Source organism: Rhinolophus hipposideros (genome assembly GCF_964194185.1).
Source record: "Rhinolophus hipposideros genome assembly, chromosome: 19".
In the NCBI taxonomy this organism is placed as follows: domain Eukaryota; kingdom Metazoa; phylum Chordata; class Mammalia; order Chiroptera; family Rhinolophidae; genus Rhinolophus; species Rhinolophus hipposideros.
In genome coordinates, this window is record NC_138065.1 from 19,820,003 (window position 1) to 19,836,278 (window position 16,276).

The window sequence follows — 16,276 nt, forward strand, 5'->3', positions numbered from 1 at the left end:
CACAAAAATAAACTCTCATATTACTGTATATTAAAGCTAACACTGAAAACTTGTTCTGCTTTGTGCTAGTGCTTCAGATACTAACAATGATAACGGGTTCCTGAGTACCGCACACCTTTGTGCAACATTCCAGAACCTAGATACGTCACCCAACTTGGCGTTCACTATATATTTTTAGGTACTTACTATACTTTGGATCCTGAGAAAACAAAGATGCCTCTGAGAAACTTAAAGCCAGCAGGGGAGAGAGAGAGAATCAGGTTCAAGTGACTGTGGGAGCAACCAAGGGATGTGAACAAAGTCCAGGGAAAGTCAAGAAGGAAAAGGCATTCTGCCTGAATGGGTCACAAATGCTTCATCAGAAAAGATAACTATTGAGCTTTGAGAGGTTAAAATTGAGTTTGAAATTGGTGGAGAGGGTAACAGCAAGAATGAGAACATACTGGGGGAAGAAAATGAAGAACCCCACATTCTGGGACAAGCTGGATAAATGAGGTACAAAGACACAATACGGAGAACAGAGTATGAGGACCTAAAAGCTCAGCAAAGGAATTCAGGATTAATGTTCTAGCATTAGGGGATCACCAGTCACTTCTGAACAGGGGAATAAGATGTTGAGATCAGTATCTATTATCTGGCAATGCGTTAAAGCAGGGCTTGGCAACCTATGGCCTGCAGGCCAAATCCTGTCCACCACCTGTTTTTATAAAGAAAGGTTCACTGGTACACAGCCACACCATTCGTTTATGGCTTGAGTTGAATAGTTGGGACATAAAGCCAAAAATGTTTACTATGTGGTTCTTTAGAAAAAGAGTTTGTGATCGATCCTACTGTAAAATATGAATTAAGAGATTGAGTTAGGAAAATCATCAGTAAGGCTAACACAACAGAGAAGATGAGAAAGCAGCAGAATAGAGCAGAATGGAAAACTCCAAGAGACAGGAAATGGCATCAATGACATAACCTGCAACTTCACCTTGAGAATGTCCCTGAAAACATTTGAAGATCAATATACGAGCGTGAATTACAAAGCTTACCATAAGCTACTACTTAATAATAATTTTTTAAAATAACAAAAAGGATTTTACTAGGTGATACCCAAAACAGCTTTCAGAAGAATCTTGTTATAGGACAGCTTATCTTATTTATATTTCTATACCCTTGCAGGTCAGTACAATAAAGGCTTGTTCTAAAAGACTGTTTCCATAAAGATCAATGTGCCCCTGACAAAGAATTGATAAAAAATTCTTTGTAACTAACCTGTCTCTCTCTCTCTCTCTCTCTCTCTCTCTCTCTCTCTCTCTCTCTCTCTCTCTCTCTCTCTCTCTCTCCCTCTCTCTCTCCCATCTATCTATATCTCTGTATCTATCTATCTATCTATCTATCTATCTATCTATCTATCTATATATGTTTTAATAACAAAGTATTATTTTACAACTCCTCATACTCAAATGTTGTAAAAAAGAGATGTTTTACTAAGGACCATAATATTTCCTTGGGTAGTTAAGAATCCATTTACAAAAAATAAATTTAATAAAAATATAGTAGAGCAATCAATCATATATGGTTATTGATTAGTACTGATACTATTACATGTATTAAAACACAGAATGATTGTTGACAAAGCATAGCATTTACCCAAGGACATCTGCTGTGGTTCGGACTGGAGTCCATAGATAGGGCTGAGACTAGTTTCGTTGCCTTGCGGATTTCTGCCAAGAGCTATCATCCACACAACTGCCAGAACTATCCTCATCAAATCAGAACTGATCAAGTCACTCCTGCTTACAAGATTCCCATGGCTCAAAAGCTGCACCTCCCAGTTTGTCTTCAGCTTAACTTTCCAGCCTTATCTTTAGCTACACACCCATCTTTAACTACACTGGAATACTCACTGCTCTTAAAACAATAATAGCTAACAATTATTGAGTACTATCTACAAGCACTGAGTAATCTGCTTAAGATTTATTTCAATTAATTATCACAACCACCCTCTTACAAAGATACTATTATAATTATCACATAAGCTTTAAGGATCCAGTCACACAAACCCTTTTCAAAGTACAGACTCAGATATTTGTTTAAAATTTACAAAATATTTTATATTTTTTATCTTAAATAGGTCCCACCAAAACATATAAGCTTCGGGGTACACAAAATACATCTGCTGCTCTGATTATTACTAATTTCCAGTATTAGTCCCACTTCAGAGAGGTTAAATAACTTGCCACCAGGCAGTGGCAGAGATAGGATTTGAACATAGGTCTATCTGTCTTCAGAACCTAAGAAATCAACTACAGTACAAAGTCTGTACCTCTGTTCTTGAAATGGCCATTCCTCCTTCTCTTATTTTCATCACTAGATTCCTAGCAGGCTCCTATTTATCCTCCAAAGTCCAACTAAAATGTTATCCCTTCTTCACAGCTTTCCCTGACCTTTCTGGGCAAAATGAGGTATTGTTTAGATCTCCCTCTATTTTAAACACCAACAGTCTATACATGACATAACATAATCAAAAGAACATGTTTTCTGGAGTCAAACTGATCTAGGTTCAAATTACGGCTTTGCTAACATATTTGTGATACAATGTGGGGCAAAATACTTAACCTCACAAAACCTCAAGTTATTTATCTATAAAATGGAAGCAAAAATGCTTACGACATTCATTCATGCAAACATCCAACATCCATTCAAGGAATACTTCATAAGTGCCTACTGTGTGCTACGCACAGATAAACTGTAAAAACCAGAGGCACCATCCTGCCCTCACAGAGCTGACAGTCTAGTGGACGCTACAGACAAGTGAACAGGTGATTAACATGCAGAGAGAGAGGAGGCTGTGATTAAGACCAAGGCGGGGTGTAAGAGGAGTTTATGGGGAGGCGCCATAACCTAGCCTTACAGAGTCAGGTAAGGACGATGTAGATGAATACAATTCAGTGGCAAGTCTCTTAAAAATAAAATAGATCAAATATTCAAGACAGATACTTGAATATATATTCAAGACAGATGCTGAATTCAGTAATTTCAATTTAATAAAATACTTCCACCCCACCACCCACGCCATAATCACACATCCCTCATTTCTAAGCATTTGAAAACTCTGAATGTCAGAGAAGGAACACTGGTTTTTTACAGCAAATGGGTCAACAAAAATGAACCTTGCACATTGTACTGGGCAGTGCAATCCTCAAGACTAGCAGAAGAGGACAAATAAAAAAAGAAAAAGAAAAAGGATCTGACTGTTTCCTAAGCATTTTGTCACAGCCATAAGGATTCCTTAACATTTGTTCTTGTTTTCTGTGTTAAAGCATTTAGTGACAGAATAAGGAAATTACTTTCACATTTTTCTGGGGGCTGAACTGCTGCACAGAGTGAGAGAGCAAGTGAAGCTTTCAGAAGACATGCTAATTGCAGCTTTTAACATATTAGACTCCCTCTGAACACCCGTCATCCCCCATCCCCTAGGAGTTTCTGGGTCTTTCTTAAAGGTACTGGGAGGATATTGCCATCTAGACTTCCTTTCCTACCTAAGAATTTAAAGACATTTTTGCTGAGTGATTTATTCCTAATTCTTCAAGGGTCATATATCTCATGTGTTCAGAAGCACTGGAAAAAAGGACCATCTTATTTAGACAAGAAACCCACAACAATTAGAAAAGCTGCATTGGACCAATGGAGGAAAAAACTCACAACCTCCATTTTATGCCACATAAAATGGGAATTTCCATTTTAATTTAGACTTTCTGCCAGCAAGCCAGCAGGGGTAAGACTTGGAGCCTTCTCTCTCCATAAAAACAGAAGTTTTGTGTGTGTTTTTTGTGGCACACATAAAGGAGGGAAAGTCAGTTATAAGAGACCTGCTACTGCTTCCTGGGAGGGTAGGAGAAATAAAAATGTTATCATGCTGGCAATTCTATTTATAAATGCTTTTTCTTTACAATAAAAATGACAAATTTAAGAGGGAGAAGAGGGGAATTGCAGAAGCTGCCCACACAAAACTATTACTTTAAATTTAATTATAGGAAAATTATTTAGGCCAGAAGACGGATGAAGAGGAGGAGGTGAAGAATAATAAGAAAATATGGAATGAAACCAAAATTAAGTTACATAAGCATGGATTAAGGAGGGAATCAACAATCATCTAAAGAATTCCCCCATGCTTCCACTAGCAAAGAGGAAAACTAAGAACTAGGAAAAGCAGAATGTTATTCTTCTCAAGCTACCAAGGCTTCTGGTATTCAGCTATAAATGTGGGTTAGACAAAACGTTTAGCTGCGAAATCTGCAAGATATTTACGTATGTGTATATCTGTATGTCTAATACTTTCTCTGAAAATGGAAACATCTGTCTGCAAAAGAGGCTAACCCACAATCTGTATATGAAAATACTGAATGAACTCAATTCCTGCTGTGAAGTATATGACCTGTGAACCTAGTTACGAAAATGTAAATACACTATCATTTTCCATCTATCTTTAGTCACTAGGATTTAAGTTATACTGACACACATATACCCATAACATAGTGGGATGAGAGTCAAAATAAGGGGTGGGGTAGGCTGGCAATTGCCTGGGACCCTAATCAATACAGGAGTCTAATATAATTTTTTAAAAATCACTGGTAATAAAATCAGATAGGGAAAATTACATGTGCTACAAAGGACTGTGTGTGAAGGGGGCGAAAAACAACTTTGAAAAGAGGCCTGAGGTAGAGGTGGGAGTGGTAATGAGTCCAACGAACACACACACACACACACACACACACACACTGCATTCTCATGTTGGAAAAATGGTTTCTAGTCTGCCATCTAAGGAAAGTGGGTCCCATTAACTGTTACCTATAGGGCTATTGCTTTGCTGAGAAGGCCATGACGGACACTGCCACCAGCACTTCTCCTCCCCAGTTCTTCACTGAAGAAATCAGCCTCTCCCTGGACAATGGTGGACGGAACGTTGGAAGCACAGCTGCACAAATGGGAGCCCGCAGCCTGCCCAGGACACCCCGAGCTTGCTTGAGACCTGAGTGGAACCAATATTGCAGTGTAACATTGATTCACATTCCCTTCATCTGTGTGAGCTATTTCTCTTTCCTTTTTTGTCCTTGTTCTCTCAAATCAAAACTCACATTCCGACAGATCTCAATGGCCTTTGATACAATCAAAACAGGTATTAAAATGATTCATAGCAGGGGGTGAACGGACAGATTTTACCCTAACAGGGACCATTAGTAATTAAACAGTGGACTTGAAAACCTAACAAGCTCATGGGTAAAATGTGCTCAGAGAACTTTCATCCCGTCTCTAGGAGAGGATGGCTAATTTAACCATCTTCCTGATACGCGGCCCGCCCTTCCCCTACATCTCAGGTACCTCCCTATAAGCCTTCCTTGTAAACACTTTCTGTTTGCCACTGAATTAATTCTGAGTCAGTTCTCTGCAGGAAGCGACATAGTCAAGGGACTAATGGTTAGTTCTAAGAAGACACTGTTCACTCAGCACCTTCCACATTTAAATACTCCAAAATTCATTCATTCATAGACGATGTGGAAGAAGCCACGTTCCTAAAATACCGTCTGCCATGAATCAGCACCCGGCTTTGCACCAGACACGCAGAGAAGTAACTTAAGTCAACAGTGTCCACGATGAAGTGAATAAAAGCCTGTTTCCCTTCTAAGAGAAATCACTTAAAAAGGAGTGGGGGTGGGGGGAGAAGAAAAAGAAGGAAGAAAGAAAACCCGGTGGAAACTTGGTGTTTACTTGAAGAGGAGCCAGCAGGACAGATGTGCACAGACAGGTTCACAGCACAGAGGAAGGAAGGCATCAATCAGAGGGCCTCCTTGGCGCTATTCAATTTCTTTGGTGGCGACCTTGGTGGGTAAGGTGAGGCACAAAATTTGCGTTCAGTGTTCTGAGGGTCAAGAGATGGTATCTGCGAACTTACGGGGATGGACCGGCTCAGGAATCTGGCTGAGGAAGAGGAAAGGCCGGTGTAGGAGGGCCGGAGGACGGTGGCGTGCTCCTCTGTCTTGGCGCCCTGGGGGCCCAGCTGGCCGCTCAGGGTGCTCCCGCTGCTGCTGTAGCTTCGGCTGTACTGGTTGTTGTTGAGCTCAGGGTAATTTCTGGCAGGCGGCTGGGAGCTGCCATTCAAGAGGTTGGTGAACGGGTTGGCTACGAAACTTGCCTTGGAGGATGAGGTCTTTTTGTTCTCTGGGTCATCTGTGGCAGCATTCAAGTTCCCTAGAGAACTGGCTAGCCGGGAGTTTATGGAAAAGCTGAATGGAAAACACAGGTGAGGGGGGAAAAACAGACAATGATGGATACTGACGCAGAGTTTGTGTCTCTAAAACATAATTAGGACATTAGGAGAATGTGATGAAGACAGTTCTGATCAATGCAAATGATGACAGAATGGCTTCTTTATCGCTCTTGGTGATATTTCAATATGTGGCCTTTAGTTAGACACACTAATTTTCTCTGTCATAAGGCAGTTAATTAAGACCCAGGAAGCTTGGTAGAATACTTTGACCAGAGATCCTGAAATAGAGCCTCTGGGGGTTCTATTGATCCTGAGGCCAGAAGTAAATGAAAAGGACTATATAATCGTAGACCAAAAAGCAGCACAAGATTTAACTTATCCGTATTCGATCACATGACTACAGGAAACATCCCTGTCCGTCTTGGTCCTTACACATCAGAGAAGAAATGACAACAACATGTGCCAATAGGATGTGCGGCTGAGCTCCCTTTTCGGGACCACGTTAGGCAACCTTTGGAAAGGGATGCTAAGCCCTTCCCTCCAAGGCTTTGTCCCCCACAATTAGAGACGGGAACAGAAGCCCCGGAGGAAATAGAGCCTTTTGCGGTTTCTCCTCTTCCTTACACCCTGTTTTCCTCCTCTGACAAACTTCAGTCAAACTCATTGTCTGCTGCTGGCTTCCTTAATCTCCTGCCAGTACCTCGGAAGACAGAGGGAAAAATTACCTTCTTATACTGGCACCTGAGGACAAAGAGCCTCTGTTTATCCTCTTGGCCGTCGCTGAAGGGGACGAAGCCACTTTTGAGGTCTTCAAAGTAGATGCAGATCCTTGTGGGGAAGAACTCAATCTTTGTGGAGAAAAATGAACAAAGAGTGAGATGAAAGGTGTGTTAACTTGACCTTCAGCCATGGACTAGGACATGATGAACTAGTAAACATTGCAGAGACCCGGGCAGGTCCTAATAACAGTGTCTGCTGCAGGAGCCAGCACCGACACAGCACTCGCTCTGTGCCAGGCACTCTTCTAAGAACCTTACAGATGTTACTCGGCTCATCCAGTGAGGTAGCTGGGATCTCAGTCCCCTTTTTGCAAGTGAGGCAACGGGGGCACAGCAGAAAAGCTCCTGGTCCAAAGTCGCTCAGTGAGTAAGTGGAAGAGCTGAGATTCAAATCCAGGATCCAAAGTCCTACTCTGAACCGCGATCCGACCACCCTTCCTTTCCCTTCCTTGCTGCCAGCATTCATCCCTCACATAGCCTTAGATTCTATTCCTTTAGGTTTTTCATCGATCCTCTCCCTTCCACCCTGCAACTAACCTAGCCTTATTTCTTATCCTTGACTACTAGTAGCATCTTTTAATCTTATTCCTTCAAATTCAAATTCTGAATAGTCTCCGGTGAAATCTAAAATATTTAATCATGTCACTTTACTGTTTAAACCATTTCATCTTTTCCTCAGTGCCCAGACAGCCTAAACTCCTTGGCTTGGCTTATAAAATTCTCCAACACCTGGCATTTGCCTCTTTGAAGAGGCCCAACTATCCACATTTTTCCTCTAGACACTTCTACTCCAGCAACATGAAATACCCGAGTTCCCTGCCTCGACTGCATCCACACCTTTGTCCAGTTTGTACACGCTTTTTTCTGCCAAGGCATCTGCTCTCCTCCCCTCCCCTCTCCCTTCTCTCCTGCCTCCATCTGACTCACTCCGATTGCTTATCCTTTAATGGCCTTATATCTGTTAGCTCTTATAGCAAGCCTTCACTGAATTCCCAGGCAGATATGTTTCATCATATATTTTCATAGTAAATCATAGCTTTTATGTCATATTTCATTGTCTGATATTTTTCTATTTCCCTTGACATAGCTCCAATGGGAGCAAGAATTGTCTCTCATTTCAATTCCCAATGGCTAGCATTGTGCCAGACGCAGAGCAGGTTTTCAATAAATGTTTGCTGAATGAACAAAAAGGGGAAAATTGGCTCAAATCTGGACAGCCCAGACCCAGTCATGGTTTTAACACCAAATTTGTCTTATCCCGGACAAATCATTTAATGTAGCTGAACCTCATTTTCCTGTCTGCTATAGAAAAGCTTATTTACTTGTAGATTCTTTCCTTCACCATCTTCTCTCCAAACAGCAGCCACAACATAATTTGCCTCTAAAACAAGAATGGAAAAAGTTGTACGAGGAAGTAGCTCACACTTCTGGAGAAGTCTGAGCCCTCTCAGAACTGTCCCCACTAAACAACCCTAAAGGCTAGGGCTGAAGAACAGAGGTGAGGAATGAATCAGCTTTTTCCCCCTTATCTTATCAACAGTTTGGGTCAAACATTTCCACTGCCCTCTACCAGGTAGATCCTGGTAGATTTGTCCGGGACAAGACTAGTGGCCTGATACCACTAGGGAGTGTTCAGGGAACATTTTGCCAGAGAAAAACACGAATGTTTCCTCCTTAAGTGGCAGATAGGAAAGAAAACTAAAAGTAGAAAATAAAGGAGGGGAACAAGCGCATGCAAAAATAGGAGGAAGGAGGAATAACAAATGTTAAAACTTCAAGGCAAAAATCTATCATTAGATTGAAAGGGATGTTACAGAGCAAGTATAATTTATCAGAGACTCCATGACATGTTGGCAGCACAGAGCTCGCTGACATCACTATCTCAGCCACACAGCCCTTGGGCACCTCAGAAAAACAAAAATCCTTTCCTCGTGGTGAGCACTGAAAGTAAAGCATATTGTAATAACGTGGTATAGAAAGGAAGGAATTTCAAAAGTGAAAAGGCTGTGTGCAGTTTATTTGCATCAGTTTAAGGGTTGGGAAATCTAAAAGGCAGCATTTATTTACAAGCTCCTAGAAATTGAACCTCAGCAACAGTACCTGAAAGGCTGGGACACTGCTCTCGGGGGCCCTTTGATATCATCCAACCTACAAAAATCAAAGACAAAATACTCACGCATCACCAGGTTCACACATTTTAGCAAAGACTAAAAAGCATATCATATGGATTCGCACCAGTAAAAATATTAAATCGGAAAAGGGAGAATCTTTCAAATGGATATTAGTATTCATTCACTTTATGAAATAAATCCTAGAAGCAGCAGAAAATCTCTTTTAGTCACTTTGTTTCATCTTGAATTTCATCTACTACAAATTGCTTTTAATCAGAGGTGGTATTGCATCTCTCAGAGTAAAAAAATGTCTGATGATGGTACCATGATGCTGTTAATAAAAAAAAAAAAACTAAATTCCAAAACAATGAGAAAACTTCTGAGAATAAAAAGAAAAAAACAGGAAAACCATATTGGAATGAGCCTTCTAAAATTTGTGTAGTGGAAATTCTCTCACTTCTTTTCCGTTTATTTGACAAGTTATATTCCAACATATCCCTTCTTCTGCTTTATGATTTCTTAAGAATCAAATATAAACGTTTGAAATGAATTTTAATCAATATAAAGCCATTTAGAGTTTCAAGGGGAAAATGGTGAATAAAAGAGATTAGTAATCTTGAGGAAACTTCCACGGATTTAGGCCATATATGTAATGAAAACAGCACAGACTTTGAATAGTACTGGCTTTGAATATCAGCTCCATTCTAATTCCATTCTACTGGGGAGTGATTTAACCTCTTCAGCCTCAAACAACTGGCCAATAGTGGGTAATGACGCATACCTTTTGCGTTAAGTGTCAATCCACATAACCAAACAGAGCAGCGAAAGTGGCTCCTGGTCCACAGCAGCTGCTCAGTAAATGGTAGGTCTCCTCAATTTTGCAGTGGTATTTGGTGGTTATTACTAAACACCAGACTTGCTTTTTCTCACCTTCTCATCTTACTACAGAAAACGATTACTGCAACTTTGAGCTCTACTGAACCTTTATTTCTCAGGTCAGGAAAACAGTACTCAAAGCATAGGTAATGATGTGAGCAGACCCAATCTGACTTGAGTTATAATCCTCCCAGATAACACGTGAAAACTAAATTCCCTGTGAGTCTGACATTTATCGTACTGGCAAGATATTCTTCCTATTATACATACCCCTCACTTAAAAGTCAAAGAAAAGTACTCATTTTCTATTATATTCCTTTTTGGACTTGCCCCGCCATATATTACATTACAACAAAGATTAGATGATATTTAACAGATTTTTGCACCTACATTGGTCCTGAAGCCTTTTTTAACCTAATCTGAACTATTGTGTTTCCCCGAAAATAAGACCTAGCCGGACAGTCAGCTCTAATGCGTCTTTTGGAGCAAAAATTAATATAAGACCTGGTCTTAGTTTAACTATAATCTAAGACCAGGTCTTTAATATAATATAATGTGATATGACATGACATGACATGACATAATATAATACCAGGTCTTATATTAATTTTTGCTCCAAAAGACGCATTAGAGTTGATTATCTGGCTAGGTCTTATTTTGGGGGAAACACGGAATCAGCAGGTGTCCAATGTTGTGGTCAGAAGTCAAGTCCCATGAACTGATTCTGATGAGTAATTTCAGACCAAATCAAGATGGTTTATAACTTTACAGGCACAGGTAGGAATCACTTATTCAATTCTCAAAAATAGAAGGAAAGGCTAAGGAGCTAGACATAACAAAGCTTGGCATATGGTACTTACCTGCACACTCTAGATTTAAACAAAAGCCTCGGCACACCTGTGAGGATTTGCCACAAGACAGGAAACCCACTCACAAGAGAAGAGTGGAATTCCAAAACGAGTTTGGAACAGAGTCCCAAAGACAACTAACTACTTAGCCACATAAGGTGTAATTCCCAAAATTCAGACACAGCAGTTACATTCAATAAGCTTCTAAAGCTTAGCTACTCCTTACAGTGATAAAATGATAAACACTAAATAGTCATAAGTCAAAAAATGAGAGATAAGCTGGTATTTATACAATGATATTCAAAAGAGAGGATTAAATATTCTATCCATAAATGGAAGCACATAAGTTTTAAGGTTTAAAATGGATCTACCTAAATGCACAGGATGGTGAGGAGCGTGGCTGTCTCTGACTTTTTAAGGCACGTAGTTTGTCTCCCTGGGTTATGCTATTTTTCATTTCCACATCTTCATCCTCTTCTAAATTATTCTGGAAAAAGAAATGCATGTTCCATAGAAAGGTCATTATGAATAATTTGGCTTTATATAGATTTCTTAGTAGATGATAGATTATCTCTGTATGTATTTTATATAGATTTTATCTTAATCACTGTAATACACTATGAATTCAGCATTGTCCACATATGTACTAAAGGATGCTTCACTAACAGGGAGGCAAAGGCCAACATAGTCAATAATATGGGAATAGAGTCAATAATATCGCAATAACTATGTATGTGTCAGGTGGGGACTAGACTTATCGGAGTGATCACTTAGTAAATTATATAAATGTCTAATCACTATGCTGTATACCTGAAACTAATATAATATTGTATGTCAACTGTAATTGAAAAAAAAATAATTAAAAAGAAAGAATACTTGACTATTAACTAATTAACTATTCTGGTCAAATTCCAAATCAAAGTAGCATGAGTACGGACGTGGTAGAATTATTACAATGAACCACAACCAAAGAGGTTTTCATGCAGACAAAATCATGCTTCAGAATCCAGCTTAGATACAAGCGAAGCAGGCTGATTACAGGAAGGGTCACGCTGGCAAGGAACACCAGCTCAGCAGTCACAGGACCGTGGAACGTGAAAGTCAGAGGGTTCTCTTAGAGTCATACATTGCCTATCTAGAAAGCCTCTCAGAGAGTCTGAGCATCAGCTCTCTTTCTTTGGGTTCCCAGCCCTACATAAAAGCAGGAAAATGAGAGAAAACTAAAATACATAAAGTGCCATTGTTAAAGACATGCTTATTTACAGACAATGGGCTTATAAAGAACAAATAACAGAACGAAGTATGAAAATTTATTTGATTCTACCAGTTGCCCTCTATACACAGACAAGATAAAAACGAAATTAAAAAAATTTAATTTTGTTGATAGGTTTCAGTTGGATAAAGTAATTACTAACCTACACATTATTAAAATGGTGACAGAGTAAGCTATTGGGGAGGCCATGGTGTATGCCATTAAGAAAAGATCTATTAGATAAAATAGAGCACACTAGGGAATAAAGATAGAAGAGTTATAATAGAAAAAAAAGATATAAAAGGAGAGTTTGAAATAGAAATGAGTAAAAATAGAAGTTAAAGGATTGGGAGAAAAATATGAAAATGGAATTTTTAGCAGATTTAAATGATTTGGCTAGGAAGCGTGGCTCATCTCTAAAATTATTTTCGGCTCTTAGATATTGAATCTACGAGACGTAAAAGTTGGAAAAAGGCAAAGATGTCATCTTCATAATAAGTTCCTTCTGATCAATAAAAAGTTAGGATTTATCAGAACTCTCCAAATCTGCCTCTGTCCCTCCTCACTTCTACCAGTTCAGACCCTTATCACCTGGACCACTGCCCATCACCGGCTCCCTGGCCTTCTGCCCACTGTTGCTCACAGACCCAGCACACGTCCCCACCATAGCCAGAGTGATCACCCCAAACCATGACTGTGCACTGTCACAGCCTGTCTAACAGCCTCGGGGGGATCCCAGCAGCCTTCAGATGGGAGCTGGAATGCCCTTATGCTCCTAAGGATGGGGAAAAGGTGCTTAAAAGCAGGGCCTTGGAGATTTAATTTTATCTCACAGATTTTGTTCTAAGATGCACTCTGCTCATGAGCATTTGATATAAAAGAACAAAGGATTTTACAAATCACAGTATCTCCGTGATGTAATTAAAATACTACATCCTTATTTATGTGATGTCGATTTATGTGAGCTCGGCTGAATGTTAGCAGCATGTTTCATAGCACGTACCAAGCACTAAAGACCAGGCTCAGTAAAGGAAAAGCCTCTATTTTTAAAAGATTCCTCCTAACTCTAAGTGGGCAAAGAAAATTCATTAAAGCACAGCCTAGTCCATTACTATGGCCTGAATCACTTTGGTTGACACTTTCAGTTATTTTCTTTCACCCACCTCCTAAGCATTAAAAAACTATATATTTAAACTCTCCAAATCAATAATTACAGAGCTTCCTAATAACCAATCACAAAAAATTTCCCGTTGGCCAAGAAATCAAAACATAATTTAGCATCTGTGCTTAGAATCTGATTTGACTTAAAAACAAAAAAATGCAACTTCTAAAAAATACTGCCTTTTTGCATTTCTTTATATACAAACTAAATAAATCCAGAATTTCCATGGGCTTCTATTTTAAACACTGGTAAGAAACTTGAAACACATTAAAATCCTGCAGCATTCTCAACTTATTTTCCCACTTGTAATTCACAAGAATGATAAAGATATCACTTACCCTATTACTTTCACTTTTGAGTAAACTAACTCCCCATATTCATGTAATGTTCTGGAGCCAGAACCAGATAAACATGGCAAGAGAAGGGGTTAGAAGAGTTACTTGCACAAAACATTACTTAATTATAAAGTGGCCCAAAAATCCATATATGTGTCATTGTCTAAAATCTTAACCACACCATCGTTCTGTAGTATATCTGAGTTCTTTCACTTCTGCTCTCTAATTTCAAAAATAATAGCACTGGGGCTGGCCCCGTGGCTCAGGTGGTTGGAGCTCTGAGCTCCTAACGCCGAAGGCTGCTTGTTTGATTCCCACATGGGCCAGTGGGCTCTCAACCACAAGGTTGCCGGTCCAACTCCCGCAAGAGATGGTGGGCTGCGGCCCCAGCAACTAGCAACGGCAATTAGACCTGAAGCTGAGCTGCGCCCTCCACAACTAAGATTGAAAGGACAACAACTTGACTTGGAAAAAGTCCTGGAAGTACACACTGTTGTTCCCCAATAAAGTCCTGTTTCCCTTCCCCAATAAAATCTTTCAAAAAAATAAAAATAATAGCACTTCTGAATGGCTAAAATTAAAGAAATAAATTTGGGTGGTGTGGGTAATTGGGAGGAGGAGGTGAAAACAGCCCAACATTTGAATATATGCTCATATTTCAAACTGACTTATTTTAAATTTCAATCAAATTGGGATCTAAAAAGGTATGTTCTAACTATCAGACATTAATTTAATACCGATTGTGATATAGAAAGCATGTTCTTACAAGATACATATGTTTCTCAGATAGATGGATAAATTTTATGTGTGTCTTTTCAGAGGTCATAACCTAAAGCCCTATTTACTTGAATTCTATCTGGGAAAGAAATGCTGACCAGGCCAGGAAAAATTTTCTTGCTTAGCTCTATTAAGACATTAAAATGCCAGTTCAAATCCTTTTTGTTTGTTTTGAGTAGGTCAGACTACAACACAGAGACAAGAAAATGTCAACAAAGACCCTGAACATCAACATGACCTTGGCTAAGATTTACATTTTGTCAGGGCAGATGACTCAAACAAGTAAACTTAGGCACTTCATCAGTGGCTGTCCTGGAGAACACACCACAGGGTTGAAAAATTGGTGTTTTCAGCAGTCCCCATCCTTTGTCCTTGAAGAAAATTCATCCTTCCTATCTTCAAGCACTCTGGTTATCTTTCTTGGTGAAAGAAACCTGGTTGAGATGCCAATTGTTGACCCAAGAGAGCTATGATTCATTCCTTCTATTTTGGATTCCTTCAGGGCTAAGCCTGAGCCACAGTATTTTCTTCCAGGCCCTTGTTCTGGTGTAATGGGCCACTGCCTAGTAGAATATAAATCTATACTTGCTGCTTAAATATTTTTAACAGTTTTTTCCTTTTTCTTTCTTTCTTTTTTTTTTTTTGGCTCCTTTAGAGACATAAAAATATAAATATAAACCAGGTGCTTAGATTCACCTCAGAGATACTCTGGTAGAAAGAGCTAAACTAGGAGTTAGATTCCCAGTTCTCAAAGTGCGGAAACAACTACTAAACAACTCTGTGCTTTGGCAAGTCACAAATTTTGTGGGACCCCGGTTTCTGATTTGCACAAGTGGGCAACCAGAACAAATGATTTCAAGGTTGCTTCTATGTCTAAAAATGCTCCTGACCCTAATTCTTAGTACGTCACTTCAGTTTTTATGAGAAGTAGCAGGATACAATAGAAAAAACATGGATTTGGAATCAGATACACATAGATTAAATCATGTTTCTAACCCTGAGGTTAGAACTTTGGTGCTATTCAATTTCTTTACTATGAAACAGAGATAATATTGCCTGAATCACCAGGTAGTTATAAAGATTAAATTAGACAACGTATGTCAACTGTTTAAAAGTGGTTTGCTTATAATAGAGCCTCAATAACAAAAGTTGCCCCTGGTTGTTTTTCAACTCCGGACTTAATTTAGAAATCACTATGAATTTGAGGCTTTCAGTGTACCACTTATTAATACATACTATTTCTTCAATTGTCACATTAAAATTTTTCTTCTTGATATCTAGCTCCATTTTCAAATAAAAAGTTTGCTTCTTGATTTCCTTTCTGTAAATATTCTCCAAATCAGAGTAATCTCCTTTATAACTGTGCTCCTTAAATTACAGTTTTCTTTTAAGGACAATTGCTTTCTTTGCTCTGATTCTTGCTTTATAAGTGGATGAGTCCACACCTGAACTTACTTTTGGTATTCTCAGCATCTCAGAAAAGAGATGTGGCTATGTTATATGCTTTCAAGTAGGAAACAAAGAAATATAGAACACGAGTCTCAAGGAGACATGAAAATCTTCCTGGGGAAAACTTACCTCTCCAAATCTCTCCACATTTTGTATTTTCGATAAGTTTCCACCAATAGACATATCATCCATGCTAGAAAGAATTTTATTAATACTTCCTTCACTGGATGGTCTATTTTTCAGTTTGGATCGGAAAATGTCTCCTTGGACCCATAATGAGGCTTGCTTTCTGTAAAAAGGAGAGAAAACACAATAATCTTTAAAATAAGTTACTATCATCTCAGAAGTATGCTATCTTATAGACAAAAAGACTAGATAAACCTTTACAAATCAGAATAGAGAGATTATGAAGTCTTAGAATAAAAATATAG

At 39.1% G+C, this 16,276-nt stretch overlaps 1 protein-coding gene across 3 annotated transcripts in view; it reads right to left on the minus strand.

The window, feature by feature from the left end:
* CDC14A (cell division cycle 14A) overlaps window positions 1-16,276 on the minus strand; it is a gene marked incomplete at its 3' end in the record, with an annotated part of 133,978 nt that overhangs the window by 7,751 nt on the left and 109,951 nt on the right. For 2 of the 3 annotated variants that reach the window (XM_081025825.1, XM_081025826.1), the window contains 5 exons: window positions 15,975-16,134; window positions 11,242-11,357; window positions 9,136-9,183; window positions 6,982-7,104; window positions 5,942-6,272 (listed from right to left, as the gene is read on the minus strand). In XM_081025825.1, coding sequence (XP_080881951.1) covers window positions 5,942-6,272; window positions 6,982-7,104; window positions 9,136-9,183; window positions 11,242-11,357; window positions 15,975-16,134 — 778 coding nt within the window. Of the gene's footprint in view, window positions 1-5,824; window positions 6,273-6,981; window positions 7,105-9,135; window positions 9,184-11,241; window positions 11,358-15,974; window positions 16,135-16,276 lie in introns of those variants that run through there. The other variant, XM_081025824.1, reaches the window with a different exon arrangement.